The 21,932-nt window shown below is 42.6% G+C and overlaps 1 protein-coding gene across 1 annotated transcript; it reads left to right on the forward strand.

Annotated features, from left to right (window-relative positions):
* The first annotated feature begins 209 nt into the window (after nucleotides 1-209).
* Nucleotides 210-20,397, forward strand: LOC145398745 (protein mono-ADP-ribosyltransferase PARP12-like). Its single transcript, XM_080271543.1, has 7 exons — nucleotides 210-239; nucleotides 5,452-5,628; nucleotides 8,339-8,382; nucleotides 8,739-10,661; nucleotides 11,428-11,723; nucleotides 12,945-13,091; nucleotides 15,808-20,397. Exons 2-7 carry the CDS (start codon nucleotides 5,481-5,483, stop codon nucleotides 16,043-16,045), a joined length of 2,796 nt encoding a protein of 931 aa, XP_080127669.1. The 5' UTR covers nucleotides 210-239; nucleotides 5,452-5,480; the 3' UTR covers nucleotides 16,046-20,397.
* The last annotated feature ends 1,535 nt before the right edge of the window (nucleotides 20,398-21,932 follow it).

A 21,932-nucleotide genomic window follows, 5' to 3' on the forward strand; every position in this document is an offset into this window, starting at 1 on the left:
GGTTTTAGCACCTTCCTAGCAGTTACCTCTATAATGGTTTAACTTACTGTCTCAAATGCACAATTTCTTCAAAAGTATCCACGAGCGCTGAATGCCTCAAATTATCAACGTAACTCAGGTGATAAAGCAGTATTTTGGAAGCAAGTTTAGCGGTATCCAGCTACTGCACAACTGGCAACTTCCCTTCGTCAGTTCTCAGTAATCTGTTGCTTGTCGTGGAGTTCCTCCGCATCGCTCGTGTAAGTAGTCAATTCTGGGACAAAGTTAGCTTGCTTTTTCACCACCCATACTTGTTAAGGCTAATATCCTCAAGTTACAATGTTTGTCAGCCCGTAGATGCAAAACTTCGCCTAATATTTCCTTTAAATTCTTAAACAAAAGCTCGCTTCACATTTTACGACTACTAGTTCTTTGGGCTAATATTCTCGTGCAACAGTGTTTGGCCAGTTGGAGAGGAGGAAGAGAGAGACTATCTAGGAGTGTGAGTGAGGTGGAGTGGAGACGAAGGATGAGATGGAGGAGAGTAGAGAGTTCTATGAGGGGAGTGTAAATTGGGGGGGAGGGCAGCGGAATGGCAGGGAACAGGGCAACATGGAGGCTATTTGTTTGTGGCCACCCTAAACGGGATTAAGGCGTCTGGTTATAGAGAATAGAATACATATTTATCCGAAGACACCATACTTCATCCAGTAATTCACTTCATCTACGTCTTTCCGTCGTGGGTAAATTATCCCAAGGCTGGATGTTTCAGTCCATTGCAAGATATTGGTAGGTTCGTTTCATGCTGGATTTTCACGTACTGCATTCGTAGATGCAAAAGTATTTTAGTATTTTCGGCTACACGGTTATTTTACTTTTTTATTGCTGTATTTGTGGTTAGCTTTCTCTCTCTCTCTCTCTCTCTCTCTCTCTCTCTCTCAGGCAGAGGGGTAAAAAGTATATTGCATTTACTGTAACATGTTGGGGAGCTTCGTCCTTCAGCGTGGCATAGCCTGTTTTCCGTAGCTCAGTGGAGAAGGACGGCATTGTGTGTCGTTTACATTATTACTTCGTGATTGGTGGTATATTCTAGCGCTGCTACACCAAAGACGGTGCTGTGGTTGTTCACAATGTTTTTTTTAGCACTTCTTACTGTCATTCCTAGCAGAATTACCACTTAATGCATTTAAACCGTGGAAAAATCATGATCAAAATGCTCTCTTATTTACATCTTGAAGACATATTGATGCACGCATACGGTGTTAATTGCATATATTTTGATAACTAACACTACTCTTTTATTATAATCACTGGTTGACGAAAATAGGGGAAGTACGCCCCCTCCCCTTCCCCAGATCCGTGCCTGCAGCAGACTACTACGGCCCTACCTTTCCATCGGCACTTCCTTGTGACTCATACCATATTCTACCGGTGTCTCATGTCAGCAGACAATACTACCACTTCACATCTTTTCTATGACACTTTGTGACAAGTGCCACATTCTAGCGGTAATCACTTTCCAGCTCAGCATTCAAGGAGACATGACAATAATTTTACACCAAGTTAAAAGTGGACAGAGTGTAGAAAAGGCGATTTATTAAGCGAATTTTTGTCCCCGACTGTACACATGTTGATAAGATACGGATAACATTCCATCCGAACCACGGCGCTCTGTAGCTTATATGCCTCAACCACTTCACTACGGTGACGGATATTTTTGCGGCCTCTAGACGATTATATTCAGCTTGGCAATGGTATCCAACTACTCCTACAGTGCCATATACCCATGCTATGGTTTGGTGCTAATTCTATACTATTCGTTCCTTCATCCTTCGCAGGGTCAGCAAAGTTGTTTCATGTGGTGGAACATTTTTTGTCTGATCTCCAACAGTGAACCTGCCTTGTATGGTTGCCCCTGACTAGTACAGCTTCACTGATCACTGGGATGCACAAGCGTCTTTGCCACGGCAAGGCATTGTTCCTTCGAAGACGGACTGACCGTCCCCTCAAGACGGAATAACTGAGTCCTATTCTTTCAATAAAGAAGGATAGTACCCCCCACCCCCAAGAAAAGAGGATAGTTAGCACTATCCTCCCAAGAAGGAAGGACAGATGGAGTAGCTTCACAAGAAGGGAGGTAAGATTAATCCCTAAAAGACTGGGGGATAGATGGACGTAGCATCCCAAGAAGGGAGGTAAGACCCATACCTATTAAGGAGGCATGGGGAGACTCACCACTTAAGTGATGAAAGCAGTGATATCAGAGGAAGAGATTCGTGGGACGTCATCTTCAGTTGTCACATCGCTCACTAGAGCTCTCAGACCGGCCTCTCTTACTGTCTAGTCTGCTCCACTTCCGTCTCCGCTTGCCACCTGTTATTTTCACAGCGCTTCTTTCCAGCCTCGCGTTTTCCTTTCTTGCACCTTCAGCCTGGTTAAGGCGGCCTTCTCCCGTTGTTCGGCATACCGCCTCAACTCATCTTCTTGTCTCTGGTGCTCTTCCTCAACCCTCCTCTTGACTGCCACTTTCCTTTCCTCTGCCGTCTCCGTTTGTCCTCCAGATACTTGTTCCGGCTGTAGCCTAGTCGGCCTCCGTTGCCTTTTCTCCGCATCCCTATCATCGTGTCTCAAACCCTGGCAGGGGCGTGGGCTGGCGTCTTGGGCCCTTTGAAGGCACCGATGAGGTCGCTGCTGGTGAAAGAGGGTAGAGGGAGTACTGATACTCTGAAGAAAAGGCGGTCGTGGTCTTGCAGGGAGTGACAGAAATGCGAAGAGGCGTGGGTGGAGGTGGAGAGGGTGGTTTGGGTGGATCTGGAGGCGAGGTGAACTCCAAAAGCTGCTATTACACTGGGGCCCGTGGACGTTGTGTGCAGAATAATATGGACGTCCAAACTGAGTTTGGACATCCATTCCCTATCGCACGGTGTGCGTTGACGGCCATCTTCATGTTTTTCATCAGAGTTCACCCCACGTGGCTGGGATGTCACTTGTTTATCAGCAACAATGGGCGTGAACCAGCTAATCCCTTTGCAGTGGGTATTGCAGTCCTCACCCTGCAGGAAGAGGAAGTTCCTGGAAGAAGACAAAGGAGGAGGAGAAGGAGGGCACTGTGGAGTTCAAGACAGCAGATTATGCACGCTACTCAGCCACTACCAGGGACAAACTCTATAGGGAAGGAGACAACGGAGTTTTGGGAAGCCATGGTGATGTGGACGTCACGTTCTGCACTTGGCTGTCCACGACACTCGCGCGCAACAAATTTGGACATCAACGGTTAACCATGTGATAGCGGTTGTAGTAGTAGTATAAGTTGTTATTGTAGTTGTTGCAACCTAGAGCTCATCAGAACGTGAACCGGTGGACTGGAGGCCGAATTTGCTGATAGCAGTCCACCATACTTCTTCCAGTGATAAAGAGGGGACTGAGGGACGTTGTATAACCGACAGCTCTACCACCCGGTCATGTTGGTGTCACCACGTGAAGGCATCCCTCCAGTAGTCTTGATGATGATACTTTAGACAACACTTAGAGGATTAACTACAGCTTGTAGTCGGTCTGTTTCCACCTAACAAAGATGTGTATCCCCCATTCAGCCCAGTTGTGGTCAGATTGAAGGGTTAACTTGACTCTACCCATTTTTGTCAAAATTGCCATCTCTCATCTTCAGTCCGGAGTTGTAACCATAGAGTAACTCCAGAATATGATGCCAGTCACGAAAGAATACAATAGGGAGGATGCTGGGCCATAGCGTTGTCTGAGCTACGTGATGCAAGGCAAAAGACGACGAAAGTCTGGGCCAGGGTAAGGTGAAAGAGATACAAGTAGACTCATTCCTACCTCATAACTAAGGCCGATCGAATTTCATGCAACCACAACTTAGTATTTTTGTGAGTGTGACCCAGTTCCTTCAAATGAAAAACTGGCCACCGTATAGTAACTTGGATGAATAACAACACAGCCAGACATAAACAACAGCAGACGACGCACTACCACCGATATTCATCCAGTCTTTTATGATCTGACATTGACAAATCTTATACATTATGGCAAGGGTCACACGAGGATTCATTTCAAGAAACATTTTGGTTATTAATTTGCCCGAGGCTTGTGCCTTTATTTTTTGTACTGTATAATCCTTTATTTGTGGTAGGTGGTGGCAACCATCATCCACTCACTTGATGTATTGCTGCCTACTTCATCCTTCACCTTTATCATTCTTTTTCTGTGTCTGCCTTCCTCTCTTCCTATTTCTGCCATCTTTCCTGTCACTTTTTATCACTCTACTTTCCTTTTCACATGGCTTTATATTGAGTGACAAGGCTAATGGTTTCATGTAAGCCAGGAAACCATTTACAACGCAGGGTGATAATCATATAACCAACCCACACATGTTCCTGGTGTGTTAACAAGTGGGTTGGCAGAGGGTTAGTGTCCCTCCCCATAACACAACTAACTCAAAGACAAATGGCCATCCCTTACAGGATAATGGTGTCTGCCTATAGATAGACAGATAATCCTTCATGTGAGGAACACCTCCATATAACTGGGTAGTGATACTGCCCAGTTATATAAACATCTTTTAGTTCCTTTTAAATCTCCCAAAAGGAGAATGGTGGACTGTGGAAGTAGGGTAACTTTTATCTGCAGTCCACTGGGCTTACATTTAGATGAGCCTTGGGTTCTGCTACTACAACAATACTGTACAGTACCTGTTCTAAACCTTCTCTGTGCTGAATACAACTGTCTGTAGTAGTAAAAATACATAATTGGATTATAGATTAGAATTTTGCAGAAATGCAGTAAACAGGAGTGAGGTAGGATCCATAGAACCAGAAAAATAAACTTGATAGACTGAGATACTGATCAAAGTTGGCCCAGTTGAAGGGGCCACACTCCCATTCAGTCCCCCAACTGAAGGGGCCACACTCCCATTCAGTCCCCCAACTGAAGGGGCCACACACTCATTCACTCACCATTCAGTCCTCCAACTGAAGGGGCCACACTCTCATTCACTCACCATTCAGTCCCCCAACTGAAGGGGTCACACTCCCATTCACTCACCATTCAGTCCCCCAATTGAAGGGGCCACACCTACATTCACTCACCATTCAGTCCCCCGGAATCCTGGCTACAACTTACTCCACACACAGCCTCACTCCTGCCTCTCATACACAGTCAAAGGAATGACTGTCAAGTTAAATGGGGTGCCAAACGTTGGTCATACATGCCACATAAAAAAAATTCATCCAGCCAGCTCAGTCCCTTTTAAGATTAGTTTGGTACTGGATTATGGTACTAGTCACAAAGAAGTGCTGTGGAAAGGATAAAAAGCCATAGTATGTCTTACTCTGCCTCTGAGCTACAGAAAGTAAGTTGCAAAAAGATAAACTTCTCTGCCTGGTTATAGTGAATGAACTGTAGACTTTCCCGAAAAGAAAATGTTGAAACTGACCACAGTTTGGAAATTTACAGAAAGGAGAAAGGGGAAAAGAAGAAGAAGGATGAGTGGACGAGGTAGAGGTCGAGGCCGAGGTGGTGGTCAAGGACGAGGCCGAGGTGGAGGTAATCAGGGTCCATCCAATGCTGAGGCTGCAACTCTGGATGCCATAAATCAGGCAGCAAGGGAAATTAAACAGATCCTGCAGCAGAGTGAGTTGAAAGATATGATTTGTTTATTTGTTACTGGTAAGTAATGTAGTGTGGGCTCTGTAGGTTGTGTGATGAGTGAGTGTGGAAGCTTCAGAGATGAAATGCTTGAAAATGTACAGCAGGGAAGGAAGGCTGCTGGTTGCCCAAAAGCAGTGATAAAGAATAGGGAATGAGTATGGAAGTAAAACAAAAGTTGCTGCATGACAGTTTTGTGATCCCCATTCTAACGTATGGAGGAGAAGTTTGGACCCTGTTGAAAGGACGTGTCAAGTATGAGAGCAGTGGGAATGAGTTGCTTGAGAGTACCATGTGGACTTACATGGAGTCAGACAAATGACAAAGTGAAAGAGAATTGTGATGTTATGGATGTGACTGAAAGTGTTACAAGAAATGCCAGGATTGGTGATATGATCATATGGAAAAGATGGAGCGTGAGAAACTGACTAGAACAGTGAATGGGAGTGAGGTGGAGGGGTGAGGGGAAGACAGGATAATATGAGATGGAGGGGTAGGGTGGAGAGATATACAAGAGAGAGGGGTGAGTTGGAGCGAGGGCAGAGGACAGGGTGACATGGAGGCAGTTTGTTTGTGGCCACCCTTTATGGGATGTATAGATACTGTAGATAGGAATGTGTACAGGGTGTCTCATTAAAAGAAAATAAATAAATAAAAAAAATAAATTACAATTTTGAGTAATAAATGCTAGATCAAAGTGGATTCACTTCTCAGTTGGAGCAGTGGACACTGAATACCTTGTGGGTGAATCATGAGGGAGACCATTTTTGGCCAAGTCATTAGTAATTGTACCTCTGTTATGAATGGTAATTGGACTCATGCTGATACAGCATTTAAGTCCAAAATTAGTCCAAGAATCACCTTCTGAAGTAAGTACACCAAGTCCTGACACCCCATGGGCTCAAATGTACAGAAATGACAATGAGTAGGTGGATGTGCAGTGCGTCCTTGAGTGTAAGGCCTGAGGGGGCTAGGTTTATGATAGAAGAGCTGAGAGGCAGGGTGGGACTTGGATGTATTGATGTTGTTATGAGATGAGGTAGATTGAGATGGTTTGGGCATCTGGAGAGGATGGGGGATGATAACTGGGTGCAGAAAGTGAGAAGTGTTAACGTTAGGGGTAGGGTTGCGAGAGGTAGACCGAAAAAGACCTAGGGTAAGGTCATTGAGTGTGACCTCGGGGATAAGAGACTGACTAGGGAAGCTGCCAGAGATCAAGCAGCATGGAGAGCTGCCATTAGGTTACCAAGGCCAACACTTGCAAGCATGTTGGAATCATTAAAAATGAAATGTATGATTTAGTTTTAATTATTTATTTATTTATTTTTAAATTTAGGTTGTAGGTGGGGACACTCACCATCCACTCACTCGATGTAGTGCGGCTCCCGGGTGTCTGCCCTTTCCTCTTCTCCTTCCTTCCTCTTCTGTCTTTCTTTACTTCATTCTTTCCTCGTCCTTCTGCCTACGGGTACACTCTGTCTTCTGTCTTTCTTTACTTCATTCGTTTCTCTTCCTTCTGCCTATGAGTGACTCTACAGTGAGTGACAAGCTGAATGGTTTCCTGTACACCAGGAAACCATTAACTATGCTGGGTAGTAACCATATAACCAAATTATGGTACGTTATAATGCTCCAATTGGATTGAGCCAGTGAAGGTTTATATCCAAGGGGTGGTTGGGGTTGATTGCTCACATAATGCCACTCGGTGATGAGTGACATGGAAGTGATTTATTTGTGACCACCCCTTACAGGATTAAGGCTATAGATAGGTAGCTAGATACCTATAAATTGATTGCTAGTTACCCCAATTTACAGTGGCAAATGTATGGGAAAAGCTGTGGTATTTTGGAACATCCCTGCCATTCAGGTGGTCCATTTACTGTATTTCACATCCCATATTTTGTGTGTTACACCGATGACTTTGTCTCCTGGTTTGAGGAGCGCAGACATTTTAACAGCTTTGTGAAATTACTACCTGTACTTGTAATCTGTCATACATTCAAGGGACACAGAAATGTAGACATCATAAAGAATGAATAGGGTTATGGGAAGCAGATAGTGATGAAGTGTCAGCTGTCCAACACAACAAGAATTGAAATTTGAAGTACAGTATCATACATGGACCACTCCGTAAAGCTAGCAAGAATCCCCTGTACTTTGAATGGGAATAGAGAGAGAGAGAGAATTTACAGTTTTTTGACCACACCTATTTTGACTTGTGTAAAAATGAACCCTTTTCCAGTGGCAGTATATCCAGGTTTTATATTTATCTGTCTGTCTATAGCCAGACACCAGTCTATCTGTGGCCAGACACCATAATCCTGTGGTGGGTGGCCATTTGACTTTGAGTTACTTATTTACAGGGAGGGTCATTAACCCTCCACCAACCCACTGGTTGACACGTAGGGAAAACGTATGGTTGGTTATATGGCTATCATCCAGCGTTGTAAATGGTTTCCTGGCTTACAGGAAACCATTAGGCTTGTTACTTGATGTAAAGGCACCTGAGAAGGAAAGAAGAGTAATAAAAAATAACGGGAACGATGCGAGAAATAGGAAGGGAAGTGGGCAGACACAGAAAAGAATGATGAAGGTGAAGGAAGAAGTAGGCCCACACTACATCAAGTGAGTAGATGAAGGTAGGCACCACGTACCACCATCCAGGTTTTACTGTACTGTGTTTTATTTCTTGCAGTGCCAGTATCTTCTCCATCAGCCGGTGGGAACAACAGGAACAAGGTAAGTTTTTCATTGTTTCTGAGATTTCCCGTTTAATTTCATTATATAATTTTAACTCCTTCTTTATCAAGAATGCCCGCGTTAACAAATGGTCACAAGAATAATTGTTGTACATCTAGACTTTATTTCAGATCATACCTCTTTCAGCCTCTTGTAATTTTTGCTTACAGTTTTCACCTACTGTAGTTTTTCTCTCATGGTATAATTTTTGTTAATTGTTGCCACTGTTATTTTCAGTGTTACAATTATTTTCATGTAGTCTTTTCATCCAGGTGTGATTTTCACTTTTAATTTCCACTGTTATTTCCCTAATGTTACAAAGGTTGCTTAATTGTCTTTTTTTTTTTCTTCTCAAGAGTGCAAGAGGCAGTAATTCAATGATGGATCTTAGTGGGGGACAAGGCAGAGGACCCCCCAGCTCAGGTCGAGGAAAAGGAGGAGGAGGTGGTGGAAGAGGAGGAGGAAGTGGTGGAAGAGGAGGAGGAAGTGGTGGAAGAGGAGGAGGAAGTGGTGGAAGAGGAGGAGGTGCAGGGGGACAGCAATGGCCATGCAATGAGGCTCCTCCATCCTACTATCCCACCAATGCCCCGTACCCCAACAAACCTGTGTATAAGCAAGGAAACCAGCAACATTATTATCCAGGACAGAATCAGCCCCCAAATTATCATCATCAGAATCCACAACCTAATTATTCCTTTCAAATGAAGCAGGGGCCAGATCACCAAAACTGGGGCCCCAGAAGTCCTCCCCCTTCGTATGATGAGTCAATGAGTAATATTGCATACCTTCTATCAGCTCCACCATGTCCAAAGCCAAGACCATTCATGCAAAATATCCCATCACAACACCACTTAGGCAAGAAGCACAACCAACCCAATGCCACACCACAGAAGGTGCAGGACATAGTTAAGACTCTGGCACGGTTTGACGGACAGTGGGCCACGGCTGACATGCTCGCCAAACAGGTCGAGGAAAGTGAGGAGGAAGTGGTGGCTACTGTTGAGTCACGCCAAGATATATTCTCATACATGCGTGATGGGAGGAACGTGAGGGTAGAGCTGGTACCAAATATACGTCTCTGTTCCGAGTACTTGTCAGAGAACGGGTGCTATGCTAAGGGGTCTTGCACCAGGCTGCATCTTTGTAAGAATTATATCATGGACCACTGCAACATCAGTGCCTGTCAGTTTGGACACAAGTTTGATACAGACCACAACACGTCTGTGCTCTCAAAACTTTACCTGGACTTGATTGAGAGGAAGGTGCTGTTCAGCATCATCAGGAAAGTGTGTAAGGGGAATGCTGCACCTCAACTGTGCAGTTTCTACAACACACCAAATGGCTGCAGGAAGAAAGAGAAATGTGATCATCTCCATGTCTGCAGAGACTTTGTGATGAGCGGGGGAAAGTGTTCCAATGTGAAATGCCCTTACGATCACCACTTCAACAGCAAGCAGTGTCGGACCTTGCTGAGTCAACACGGCATATCTGTAAATGAAACTCAGCGAGACATTTTGCAGACCCTCAAAGCCTCCATGCCTGATCTTGAAAGTCAGTCCTCAGGTGGTGGCAAGGACAGTCGTAAAGACAGTTCATCAGGAGAGAAAGATTCGAAAGCCAAAGGAGAGGAAGTATCAACCAAGCAGAAAAATAATACAGAGACGAGATCAGGCACTGTTAGATCTACTGATGTTCATGGCGATGTAGAAATTCCTGAAATATGTGTGTTTGGTATTAACAACAAATGCTATAATGAAAAGAAAGGCTGCAAGTATCTGCATGCAAAGAGCATGTTTCACTGGCAGGTTCAGAAGAAGAAGAAATGGTACAACCTACGCATCTACCAGTCAAAGTGTCTGGAAAATGCATATCGTGACGTGTCTGCAGAGGAAGCAAGTATCCCACCATTAGACCCAAACAGAGTCGAGGGCCAGAATAAGATAATACTAGATGTTTTGGGAACCAACATGTGGACGGCAGACTTGAACAAGATGGTCATTAAGAATACATCCAGCCAGAGACTCAACATCAGGAGGGTGTCGACTGCATCGGCCGCAGTCTCCAAAATACCCCAGGCAACTGTGTATGGCTGGTTCTTTAAGGATGAACAGGGGAACTGGATTCAGTATGGGCACATTGATAGCCTGGGTAAACAGCAGCATGTGTGTAATATAACTAGTAATGACATTGAGAAGCAGTACATGCAGGACCCCTCCACCCCAATGACCATCAGCAGTGCTCAGTTTAAGTACCAGCTGGACTTCAAGCAGATGACCCAGGTTTGTATTTTTGCAAACTTAGGAGGCTCATTACAGAATAGTTCATTCACCTTAACTTGCTTAGGTTTTCATCCCTCTGAAACTTATTTCACAAAACTCACTGGAAGAAAAAAGATGCTGCAGTTTTCCTACTTTGTCTTACTACTTTGTGACTGACATCAGTCTGTTGTTAGTATATTTTTACAACTTGGCATTCAGTATGGAAATATTGCAGTTTTAGGCCAAGTTTAAGTCAAAAGAGTATAGCACCTTTAATATTCTAAAACTGACATAGACTGCTTGCAATGAGAAGCTCCAGATTTTTAAAGTACTCTGTATGGGAAAAATATTTACTATACACTGGTCAACCTGTCCATAGAGTTGCACCTTCTGACAGACACTTTTAAATTGGCTAGGGTAATTTTTCCCCTTGTTGATAAAGTGGTGGTCAGTGTGATGTACCGTAGTACAAAATGTTCGTAACTTTCACATTGATTTCCCATGACTCTTGGATATGGTGGCTAAGAGAGAGAGAGAAAAATTCTTTGTTTAATGTGGCCCAGATTTTCATCCTTTTGCAGCTTTCACATAATTTAGTGGCAGAATAAGACACTCCTGTGGCTCCACTGTACATCCTTCTTATAACACTTTTTTATTGATTTTTTTTTTTAACACCATAAAACAGTGTTAATCTGTTGTTCAGATTGCAGTGAAGTTGAAAAAATGGCAGTTTTAGCTAAGTTAAAGTATAGGGAGCCTCTTTTGACTGACACCGATATGTCCTCAGACAAACTTGAGCACTGGGAAGGTTCGAGAAGTGAGGCGACGTCCCACACGACTCTCATACCAGCAGGCAGCTGCGAGTGGTGGCGGTGAGGGGTCCCTTCCTTCTCACTGGCTGCCCATGAGGAGTGACCAGACCCACTTGCTAGTGAAAGTAGACAGTGGAAGCCAAGAATACCTGGATGTGGTGAAAAGTGTCCGCCTAACCCTGCCCACCGCCACCATACTCTCCATACAGAGGCTGCAGAACCAGTACCTCTGGCACCTCATGCAGTATAAAAAGGCTGATCTTGTCAGCAGGTATCCAGTTGTTGTGTCATGTTTACTTGTATATGATACATACTACTACAGTATAGTTTATTAATTTTAAATAGGCAGAGATTTTTGTCCTCTGGCACTTTATTTCCTATTAGCTTGCTGAAGAATAAGATAATACTGCAGCACAACATCCATTCCATAACATTCTTTCTTGACTAGCATCAGATTCTAGTCTTAATCATGTTACAGCTCCACATCACAAAGGAAAACTGGCAATTTCACGAATAGTTAATAGTAGCTAGATGGCTGCCATTGACCTTGGGAGATACAGTTTTACCATGAGAGGGAAATGTGGCTACAAGCTCGTTAAGTAGTTGCATGGTCATCAGTCATACTGGAAGCATTCAGTCGGAAGTATATCAAGTCCAAGCAGAGACTCTCTCATTATTACAGATCTTTAAAAACCTGTTATACCTAACTTCCAGATAGTGTGGGAAAGTTATTAGCTGGTTTTGGCTCTTAGTTAAACTTCCAGTGCATAGAAAACATCAGTTGCACCATGGTCAGTCTCATTTCTAAGGGTTTGGGGCTCCATAAGGGGAAACTTGGTGTCCCTTGATTTGATATGATTTGACTGTTTGATATGACTGTATTTGGCTTGACACTGTTTGATGTAATTTTATACTGTATTTAATTTGACTATATTTATGTCATTGTATATTTGATTTGATTATAACAACACCGGATGGAATGCATATAGACAATTAACAAGGTGATGTGGAACCTATTATGATGCCTGTAAACTGGGTGGGAATACACAAAGGCAGCATCAGTCCAGAAACCAAACCTTCACACTCTTCTCCACCACAAGGGAACATTGGTTCACTGCACAGGATGGCCCTACAGGGGCAGGTGCTTGCCAGTGGTTGATGGGTCTGCTCTGCCAAACAGACCAGGGTTGTTCAGCAACAGCAACTTGATCCGACTACAGTGTATAAATTTGACTAGATTTGATCTTACTGCATAATTATTAGAGCTGACTGTGTGTGTGTATATATATATATATATATATATATATATGGCTTGCCTGTACATTATCTATAGCCAGATGCTTGAATCCCATAAGTCTGTCTGTATATTTGGCATGATTGTATTAGATCTGACAATATGTACATAACTTCATTAGATCTGACTGTACCTTTGGTTTCCATATACAGTGTATTCTCTATCTTCATGCAGTACTGATGCCATTTCCTCTTTCAGCTACAACACACAAGATATGAACATCCAGAAGCTGTTTCACGGCACAAGCTCTGACCTGGTTGATGGAATTTGCAAGGAAAACATTGATTTCCGCAAGAGCCACAATAAAAATAATCCGTATGGGAAAGGGACCTACTTCTCAAACAGGTATGGAACATGCGAGGTGGTCTAGTGGGTTAAGGCTCTTCAGTCTCATGACTATCTCTCTCTCTCTTTTGCTTCCAGATGACTTCAGGCAACTTTGGAAAGGCATATCATATTGAAGAGGTTAACCCGCCCCATCCCGACGTTTTCTGGGCAGTGGTACGCCCCAGTCCCGACATTTTTGGACCTTTTTTTTTTTAGGCTGAAACATTCGTTTTTGGTGAGAAACATCAAAAATTCATAGAGAAATCGCTCACCTGAGGTTTAAAATACTCGATTCAGGTACGAGTACCTCCTTACCTGACTGGGTTTTCTAACAGGCTGGCACCAAAGAAAACGAGTTCTATGGGAGGGTAACTATTTTATCCACTCATAAACAGTATTTATTTATTTACTTGGTACGAATTTATATGTAGTACAAGAGTATATTGGTTTTCAAACAGTAATATAGGCATTATAAGCATTGTTTCACTCACTAACTCATCACCATTCTTGACCTTTTTTTCCCACATTACCTGATCATCATTTCTGACTGTTTCTTCCTCTAATGTTATGTAAACTTTGTCCTCCACATTGTCATCGATTGGGGAATCACTCTGGCCCTGAATGTCTTTATTGGCCAGGTCACTGGTAACAGGTGAATTGCTGAGACAATGGCGTGCAGGGGAGGGGGAAGGTTATGAGGTGTAAGGCATTGTCCCTGCTTGGCATCTTGTAGAGGAAGGTGTCCCGTGTATACGTGCCAAAAATCACTCGCAAAAATTGAAAATTGTGCAAATTAGGGACCTTGCAATGTTGCCTCGTTAATTTACATCTCCGGGATATGAGTGCACATCATGTGAGGACGTGAATTCACGCCTCCAGAACGGGGCGGGTTAATAAAAACCTACTTCTCAGACAGAACGTAATATACTTGGTGGGTTAGTGGGTTAAAGCCCTTCAATCCAGTGTCATTTTTTTTTTTCCTTGCTGCTTGCAGGTGATTTCATGCAACTCTGGAAAGCCCTCTCATATTGAAGAAGCCAATGCAGCGCTACTCAAAACAGTACAGAATTTGCTTGGTTGTTGTTGTCTTTGTTGTTATGGCCCTTTGCAGTCTGAAGTTGTATCTTGCCTACATTTTACAGTTCTGCTTTTCAGAGATAGGGAGGGTTCTGAGGGATGTTTATATAACCAAACAGTGGTTTTGCCCAGTTGTGTTGGTGCCACCACATGGTGCCCCTCACTAGACCCCATATGCCTGGTGGTCTGGTGGGTATTATTGGCTTTACAGTATGATGATACATTTTATATTTATATATGTATGCAAGAACACAGGCAGCAGCAGGTGCCACAGTAAGAATCACCCATATGGGAAAAGCACTTACATCTCAGATGTGTATGGAATATGCCTGGTGGTCTACTGAGTTGTCTGTCTATAGTTCGATGCCTTGATCCCAAAAGAGAGGCCACAAATGAATTGCCTCCACATTATCCTGTCCTCCACCATCAGGCTGCCCTTCATCCAAGTCACGCCTCCCTCCCTCATAAAACTCTCCACCCCATCCCTTCATCACATCCTCGGTCTTCCTTCCACCTTACCTGCACTTTCTCCATCCTCTCCACATGGCCAACCCATCATAAAGTACTTCTGTCAGGCTTTAGCTAAGATTAACTCTTTAGTTCCTTTGCTTATATCCTATGCCTTCACCTCTGAAACTTTTCTCTGGCCTCTTGCATGTTTTCTGTGGTCATAACTATATGTGGAAAAGACAGAGAATGAGAGAGAGACTAGGAGAGTATACAGTGAGTGAAGTGGAGGGGGAGACTGAGGATGATATGGAGGAATGGGAGAGGAGAGGTACAGTAATACCTCGATGTATGATACCCCTAGATGCGATACCGCAGCTTAACGATGGGGGTAGAAATACCACCATACCCCGCCTAACGATGGCCAAACCCCGTTTTAACAATGGGTTTTTATTTTTTAAAATCAATTTTGATGATATTTTAGACTAAAATTGTGTGTTTAGGTTGATTTATAAACTGTTTTTAGACTTAGATTAATGTGTTAGCCATAGGTGGGGTGAACATTGTCATTTTGGGGTACAATTTACTAAGCTTGATTTTTTCCAGACTTACATATATTTGACGATTTTCAGATTTTATCTGTTGGTTTTAGTGAGTTATTTACAAGTGTTAGGCTTAGGTTAGCTTCATTTACAGCTATTAGGCCATTTAAGTTGGCTTTAAACTTGTTTTTGGGCTCATTTGGGTGGGTTTTGGACTTGGTCTGGGGGGAAACCCAAGGCTGGTGAACGCTGCCCATTACTTTACATGTTAAAAGTACCCCGATATGCGATACCCCGCCTAACGATGGGGTTTTACCTAACCAATTACATTGTTAAAATGGGGTATGCCTGTATATACGAGAATGAGGGACTGACTAGGAGTGTGAATATGAATGAGGTGGAGGGAGAGACTGAGGATGATTTGGAGGAATGGAAGAGGAGAGGTCTGTAAGAGAGGTGGGTGTGAGTTGCATAGACAGGGTGACATGGAGTCGATTCATTTGCAGCTTTATCTTACAGAATTGAGGTGTCTTATTATAGATAAATAGACAGAGAGCTTTCAGTCCCTTTGCCTCCATCTCATCCTCGTACCATTCAAACGTCCCTCTGGCCTCCTGCATACTATCAGCAATAAGAAATTAGGGCTAAATAAGTGTCTGCCTCCACAGCTGTGCCATCGCCCGCACTCAAGGCACCCCTGACACCAGTGGACGGTCCATCGTGGTTCTGACGGAGGTGATCATTGGTGCAGTAACCCAGGGTGCATCCTCATTCAGCCGCCCCCCTTCCAACCCCGTTACTGGTAACCCATTTGACACCACTGTGGATGATCTGAAGGCCCCTACCATATTTGTCAAGTATGATAAGGAAGAGTATTACCCTGAATATATGATTGAGTTTTACTGAGGATTATCTGTCAGGTATGTTAAGACGAATATTAATCAAACTGAGAGGCAGTATTAACAAGGATATATGACTGAATTACACCAAGGATTATTTACCCGGTATATATATATTAAATGCAGAGTATTTTGAACCAGCAATGAAGAGTATTTGTTGGGTATATTAAAAAAGCAGTAGTAACAAGAGTATACGACTGATTACACTGCATTTTAAATGATCAAGCTTTACTAATTATTTAATGCAGATACAGTAGTGTGATAGCAGGTATCTTCTTTGTCAAGTGTAATGATTATTAATTGGAATAGATGATTGAGTGTAGTCAGGATTCCAAGGGCTAGAATGGTGAGTGAATGTGGGTGTGACCTATTTCACTGGGCAGACTTTTGGTTAAGTTCTTCTATTCATTTTTGTACTTGCTCTCTAGACCACCTCACCCCAATGCTAGGTGGGAAAAGAGGTCTGAATGATGATTGAATTAAAATGTCTGGATGATGATGATGATGGTGGTGATGTGATTTGATTTGAATGGAATGGAAGGCAAGTGAGAGAAATATGTTATTATAGAGGAGTGGAATTTTGGTGAACTCCATCATCTTTGGTCACAGGAGAATTTGTGATAAGTTTAATATCACAAGAATATTGTTTAATATTAATTTTAATGTATGGAAGGCAGTTGCCAAAAACTCCTTTATATCATGGAATATTTATTTCCTTCAACACTCAATTTGGTAACAGAGCAAATGTTTGTTTTCGGTTCAGTAGAATCTAATGAAAAATTTAATGACACAAGAATACTGTTTGATTTGATTTGGAGTGAATGCAGGGGCAGTTGATGGAAGGTATAGAGAAGAGGACTTTTTGTGAAGTTCTTCCATACGAAACTTGATCATAGAGAGTTTTTGTATTCGTTTTTATACAGTCTTGTGAAATATTTGATAAGACACTGCTTGATTTTATATCATCTGAATCAGTAGCAGGTGATGGAAACAACTTCCATAGGTACATATGTGGTTACTGAGAAGCTAAATGTTGTTTGTGTATTGTATCTGTTCATAGCTCTTGGAGTACTGTATTTGATAAATCAAGGATGCTCTTTGATATGATTTTCTGTTCATTGTATCTGTAAACAGATGCTCTAATCCTAGAAGGGGTGGCCACAGATAAATTGCTGTCATGTTGCCCTGTCCTCTGGCTGCTTTCTTTCTCTATCTCACATTCCTTTTTATCTTATACCTCTGCACCCCATCCCTCTATCTCATCCATGGTCTCCCTTCCCCTTCCCCCCTCCACCTCACTTACATACACTCTTCCAATCAATTTCTCGTTCTACATTCACTCCACATGGTTTTAATTGCATGAAAAACAGTTGACAGATTCTCCTGAATATGTGTTTTTTGCTGTACCCAGGTGGACAGCTTGGTCTTGAAGCCAAAAGTGGTCTTCAGATAAATATACATACTGTATATATATTTTTTTGAGTTTGGTGTCCCAAAGAGCATCTGGTGGCCTACTGGCCGGAGCAGCCTAGCTGGAGTGCCAGCCTAGCCAAGCACATAGGCTCAGTCCCCAAGAGGTGACTGGAGATTTGTTTACTATGCCACCAAGGGAAATAAGCTTGTGTATCCAAAAATACACTGGACTGCCATGGCTTTGTCTTGGGCCTATACATCTCAGAGGGGGTCCTATGCACATAGGTTTGATTCCCAAGAGGTGATGGCAGGTTTATTGATCATGCATTGCCACCAGGGGAAATAGACTGGTCATCTACCTTTAACCCCTTGAATGCAGGTGATATCCTTGTATTATACAGTACACTTTGCTGCTACCAGATGACTTTATTCATGTTTAGGAAAGGTTTTTTGTGCTGAAGGGCTTTATTACAACCAACCCTTCCAGTTTGAACAGTTGCATAAAATCCTGTGTTAAGCAAGAATAAAATGAAAGTAAGGTCCCGGGCTCAGTGGATTCAATGCAACAAACTAGGGTAACTTTGCCTCAAGTTCCTACACCTCAGAGGGGGATAATATGTACTGGTTCAGTTCTCAGGAGGTGTGTGGAAGTCAGCCAACCATTTAAGGCATCAAGTGAAGTAGGCTGGTCATTCTCTCTCTTTAATGCAAGGAAGAAGGAACCAAAGGCCAGAAGCCCACAATTGCTCCATCCAAGAAAAAATAATAAATTAGCAGTCAGATTCAAGATCCATTCATTTTGAGACGCGTAGACACACTGCCTTTACAACCCCTTCTGTCTGCTTATTCTTCAAATTGTCTAAAGCTAATGGCTCCAACATGCTTGCATGCGTCAGCCATGACCACCTAATGGTGGCTTTCCACACTGCTCGATGTCTGGCAGCCTCTCTATTCAGTCTCCTTTATTTTGCCCTTCAGTATACTTATTATTACCATTTTATTATTTTTATAGAGTTCAGTCTTGCTATTTCTGTGTTTTTATTCAGTTAGGGAAACCATTCAGACTGGAAGGGTTAGACACAGCCTTTCATTAATTACATCATTACTTGAGATCCCTTTAAGATTGTCTAATGGTAGCTTAATAAAAAAATTGAAGTGAAGGAGTTGAGTATACCAGATAATGGTAACCTAGCCAAGGACCACAACACCTCAAAGACAGTAATGTGAGATTTGTTCATTTATTTTTCAAATTAAGCTACAAGGATACCCTGTACAAAGCCTTTTCCTCGTGGCTAGTTGCCCCTACACTTGTGCTTGTATGGGACAGAATATGATTAGATGATGGTAGGATGACTGTGATGATACTGATTCTGTGTACCATATATGTATTTGAGTGTATGCATTGTATCCCAGTGTATTACTAGTGCTAATTGGCTTGGTAGGATGAAAAGAGAGGTTATTATTCTGATGAGAGTAATGGATAATTGTCTCAACAAGTACCTTATTGTATTCCTCTACATATCTATATATCTTGTTCAGTCCAGAGATGTACAGGTATCTGTCTAGAGCCAGACACCTTAATCCTGTAAAGGGGTGACCACAAACAAATCACCTCCGTGTTGCCCTGTCTCCTGTCATTTCACTGCCCTCCCCCCAGGTTATAGGCCTACCCTACTGTAACTTCTTCACTCCATTCCTCGACCTTGTCTTTGGTCTGTAAAGGTATTTTGCATCAAAGTTCTTGCTACATGCTGATAATTCTGTAAAATTTTGGAGAGATCTTTTGCATGGAAAGGGAAAGTTGAGGCTGTTGTAACCCCTCAAGTCTGAAAAATCACTCTTTAGTTGAATTAAATTAAAAATTTTGAGAATAGTAACAAGAACATAAAATACCTATTGCACCTTGGCCTAGATTTTTGTCCTTTTGTAGCTTACTTCATGAAGTTCACTGGCAGAAAAAAGACAATCCTAAGACTCTACATCCTTTTCATAGCATTTTTTTGTGACATGCATCATAGTCTAATGTTAATCTCTTGTCACAACACAGCGTTCAAGATGGAGAGATGGTAGTTTTAGGGCAGGTTAGAGTAAAAACAGACTATTGTGTACATCATAGGAGAAAAGAGATGGGGGGATCTAAGAGAGATGCTGCCAGGACTTGTACAGCATAGAGAACCACTGGAAGGTGAACAAGGCTGGCATAGGCAAGTGTGTGCAGCAAAAGCAAAACTTCCCCCTACAATCCTCTGCCAGCACTGACTCGCTAAGTCTTTTCTTCTGCATTTCTCACTCCACCCCAAATGACAAAGTGTCCATCTTTCTCAGTCTGTTGTGTGTTTCCTAGTGTTATCATGTAAAAATAATTCATCTAAACTTGTATTACCACACAGTCTACTCACTCTTCCTTAAACGACACATAATATCCCACCTATTCATAGTTTTGTTGTGTGTTTCCTATTGTAAACATATAAAAATGGGTCATGTAATGGCTTCTGTTACCACAGCCAGCAGATACGTAGATAAGATGTCTACAAACTTTTGCTCCTGGTTGTGCAGAGCCATTAAAACAAAATGAACTCATGACCTAGTATGGTAGAGTGAGAAGATATTACTGCAATGAATAGGTTACTGGAGGGTGTTTAAAGCTAATGCAATATCCCATGGTATTAATAGTGATTAGGATATTCTTTATAGCTAATGCAATATTCTGTAGTATTCATAGAGAGGTGATGATAACCATGAGAAGGTTAGTACCTGTAACAGCATTATTACATTCCTTGATGATATTAACCTTCTATAAAATCACCTGGCTATAGCCGGAAAAGATGACTAGAGTTGTCTTGATCATGAAAGTTACATTTACCTGGAACAGCATTGTATTTCCTGCTGTAGTAGTATTAGTGAGGTGATGGTTATTGGTATTATCAGTAAAAGCATCAGTTTTCATGCTGTAGTATTGACTTTATCCTGAAGTGTGTTGGCTGCAGTACAAAAGTATACAGTCCTTTACCATTGTCTGTTTATCAGTCTATTCTATCACCAGAAGCCTTAATCCTGTACAGAGTGGTTAGAAGCAAATCACCTCCATGTCACCGATTCTTCACCATCTGGCTGCCCTATATGCAACTCACACCTCACTCTCTCATATACCTCTCCACCCCGTTCTCCCTCTCCACCTGTCTGTCTCATCTGTCTCCCTTCCCTGCACCTCTTTTACATACACTCTCCCAGTCAGTCTCATATTCTCCATCCTCTCCACATGGCTTTTCCATTACAAAGAGTATTTTGCCCTTGCACTATGATGATTTATAATTTAATGCAAGAGAGACTGAACAAGGACAGCAGAAAACACAGCAACCTTGTGTATTGATTATGTACCATTCATTACCAGCAAAGGGGTACAGTGACACGTACATGGGGCAAAATTATCATAAAGGGATACAGTGGCACATACATGGGGTAGAAATTATGTTTACAGCCAGATTCCATAATTCTGTAAGTGGCGGCCGTTTGCATTTGAGTTACTTGTTTTATAGGGAGGGGCGTTAACTCTCCACCAACTCATTTGTTGATACGGAGGGAACACATGGGTTGGTTAATGCGTGGGGAGCACATGGGTTGGTTAATGCGTAGGGAACACATAGGGTTAGTTACCGTTATATGGTTACCAACCAGCGTTGTAAATGGTTTCCTGGCTTACAAGAAACCATTAGACTTGTCACTCAGTGTAAAGCCACCTGAAAAGGAAAGATGAATAATAAAGAGACAGGGAAGATGGGAGATTTAGGAAGAGAGGAGGACAGAGACAGAAAATAGAGTGACGCAGGTGAAGGAAGATGTTTCAGCACCACATCGAGTGGATGATGGCCGCCACCACCAACCACCATACTGAACACTTGCAATAAATCCTAGTTCAGGGTATGTTTGATGTAACAGAAAATCAGAACACTTATGAATCAGAGAAGATGATTTATGATAGGTAACTTACTTGTTTCTCTCTCTCTCTCTCTCTCTCTCTCTCTCTCGACCCTTATATAAGTATTTGTGTTGGATATTTTGTGCTGTACATCATTGAACACTTTTTTTTTTTTAAGGGTAAGTATTTACGTGGCGTGGACATTTTTGTGGTGGACTTCTTCACTGTTATATTTTTTTCCGTGTATAGCTAAGTCTTACACACACACACACACACACACACACACACACACACTGCTTGCTGGCTCAGTGGTAACGTTCTCGCTTGCCATCTGGTAGACGGGAGTTCGCGCCTCGCTCAATTCACGAAAATTTTTACTGACGAAGTGGGTGGTTACTGTCCCCCCTGAGCAAGGGGACGGGTGTGTGCGTGTGTGAAGGTCACAGCCTTGCCCTTAGATCGGACTATATGAGCTCTCAGCACCCTTCCGGGAGGGTAAAAGCTGACGATCACGACCATCAGGTGATCCTGACCGACCCGGTGAATTATAAACACACACACACAC

The sequence above is a fragment of the Coenobita brevimanus genome, chromosome 46 (assembly GCF_032717465.1).
Source record: "Coenobita brevimanus isolate Jiangsu-jjx chromosome 46, ASM3271746v2, whole genome shotgun sequence".
NCBI classification, from domain to species: Eukaryota; Metazoa; Arthropoda; class Malacostraca; order Decapoda; family Coenobitidae; genus Coenobita; species Coenobita brevimanus.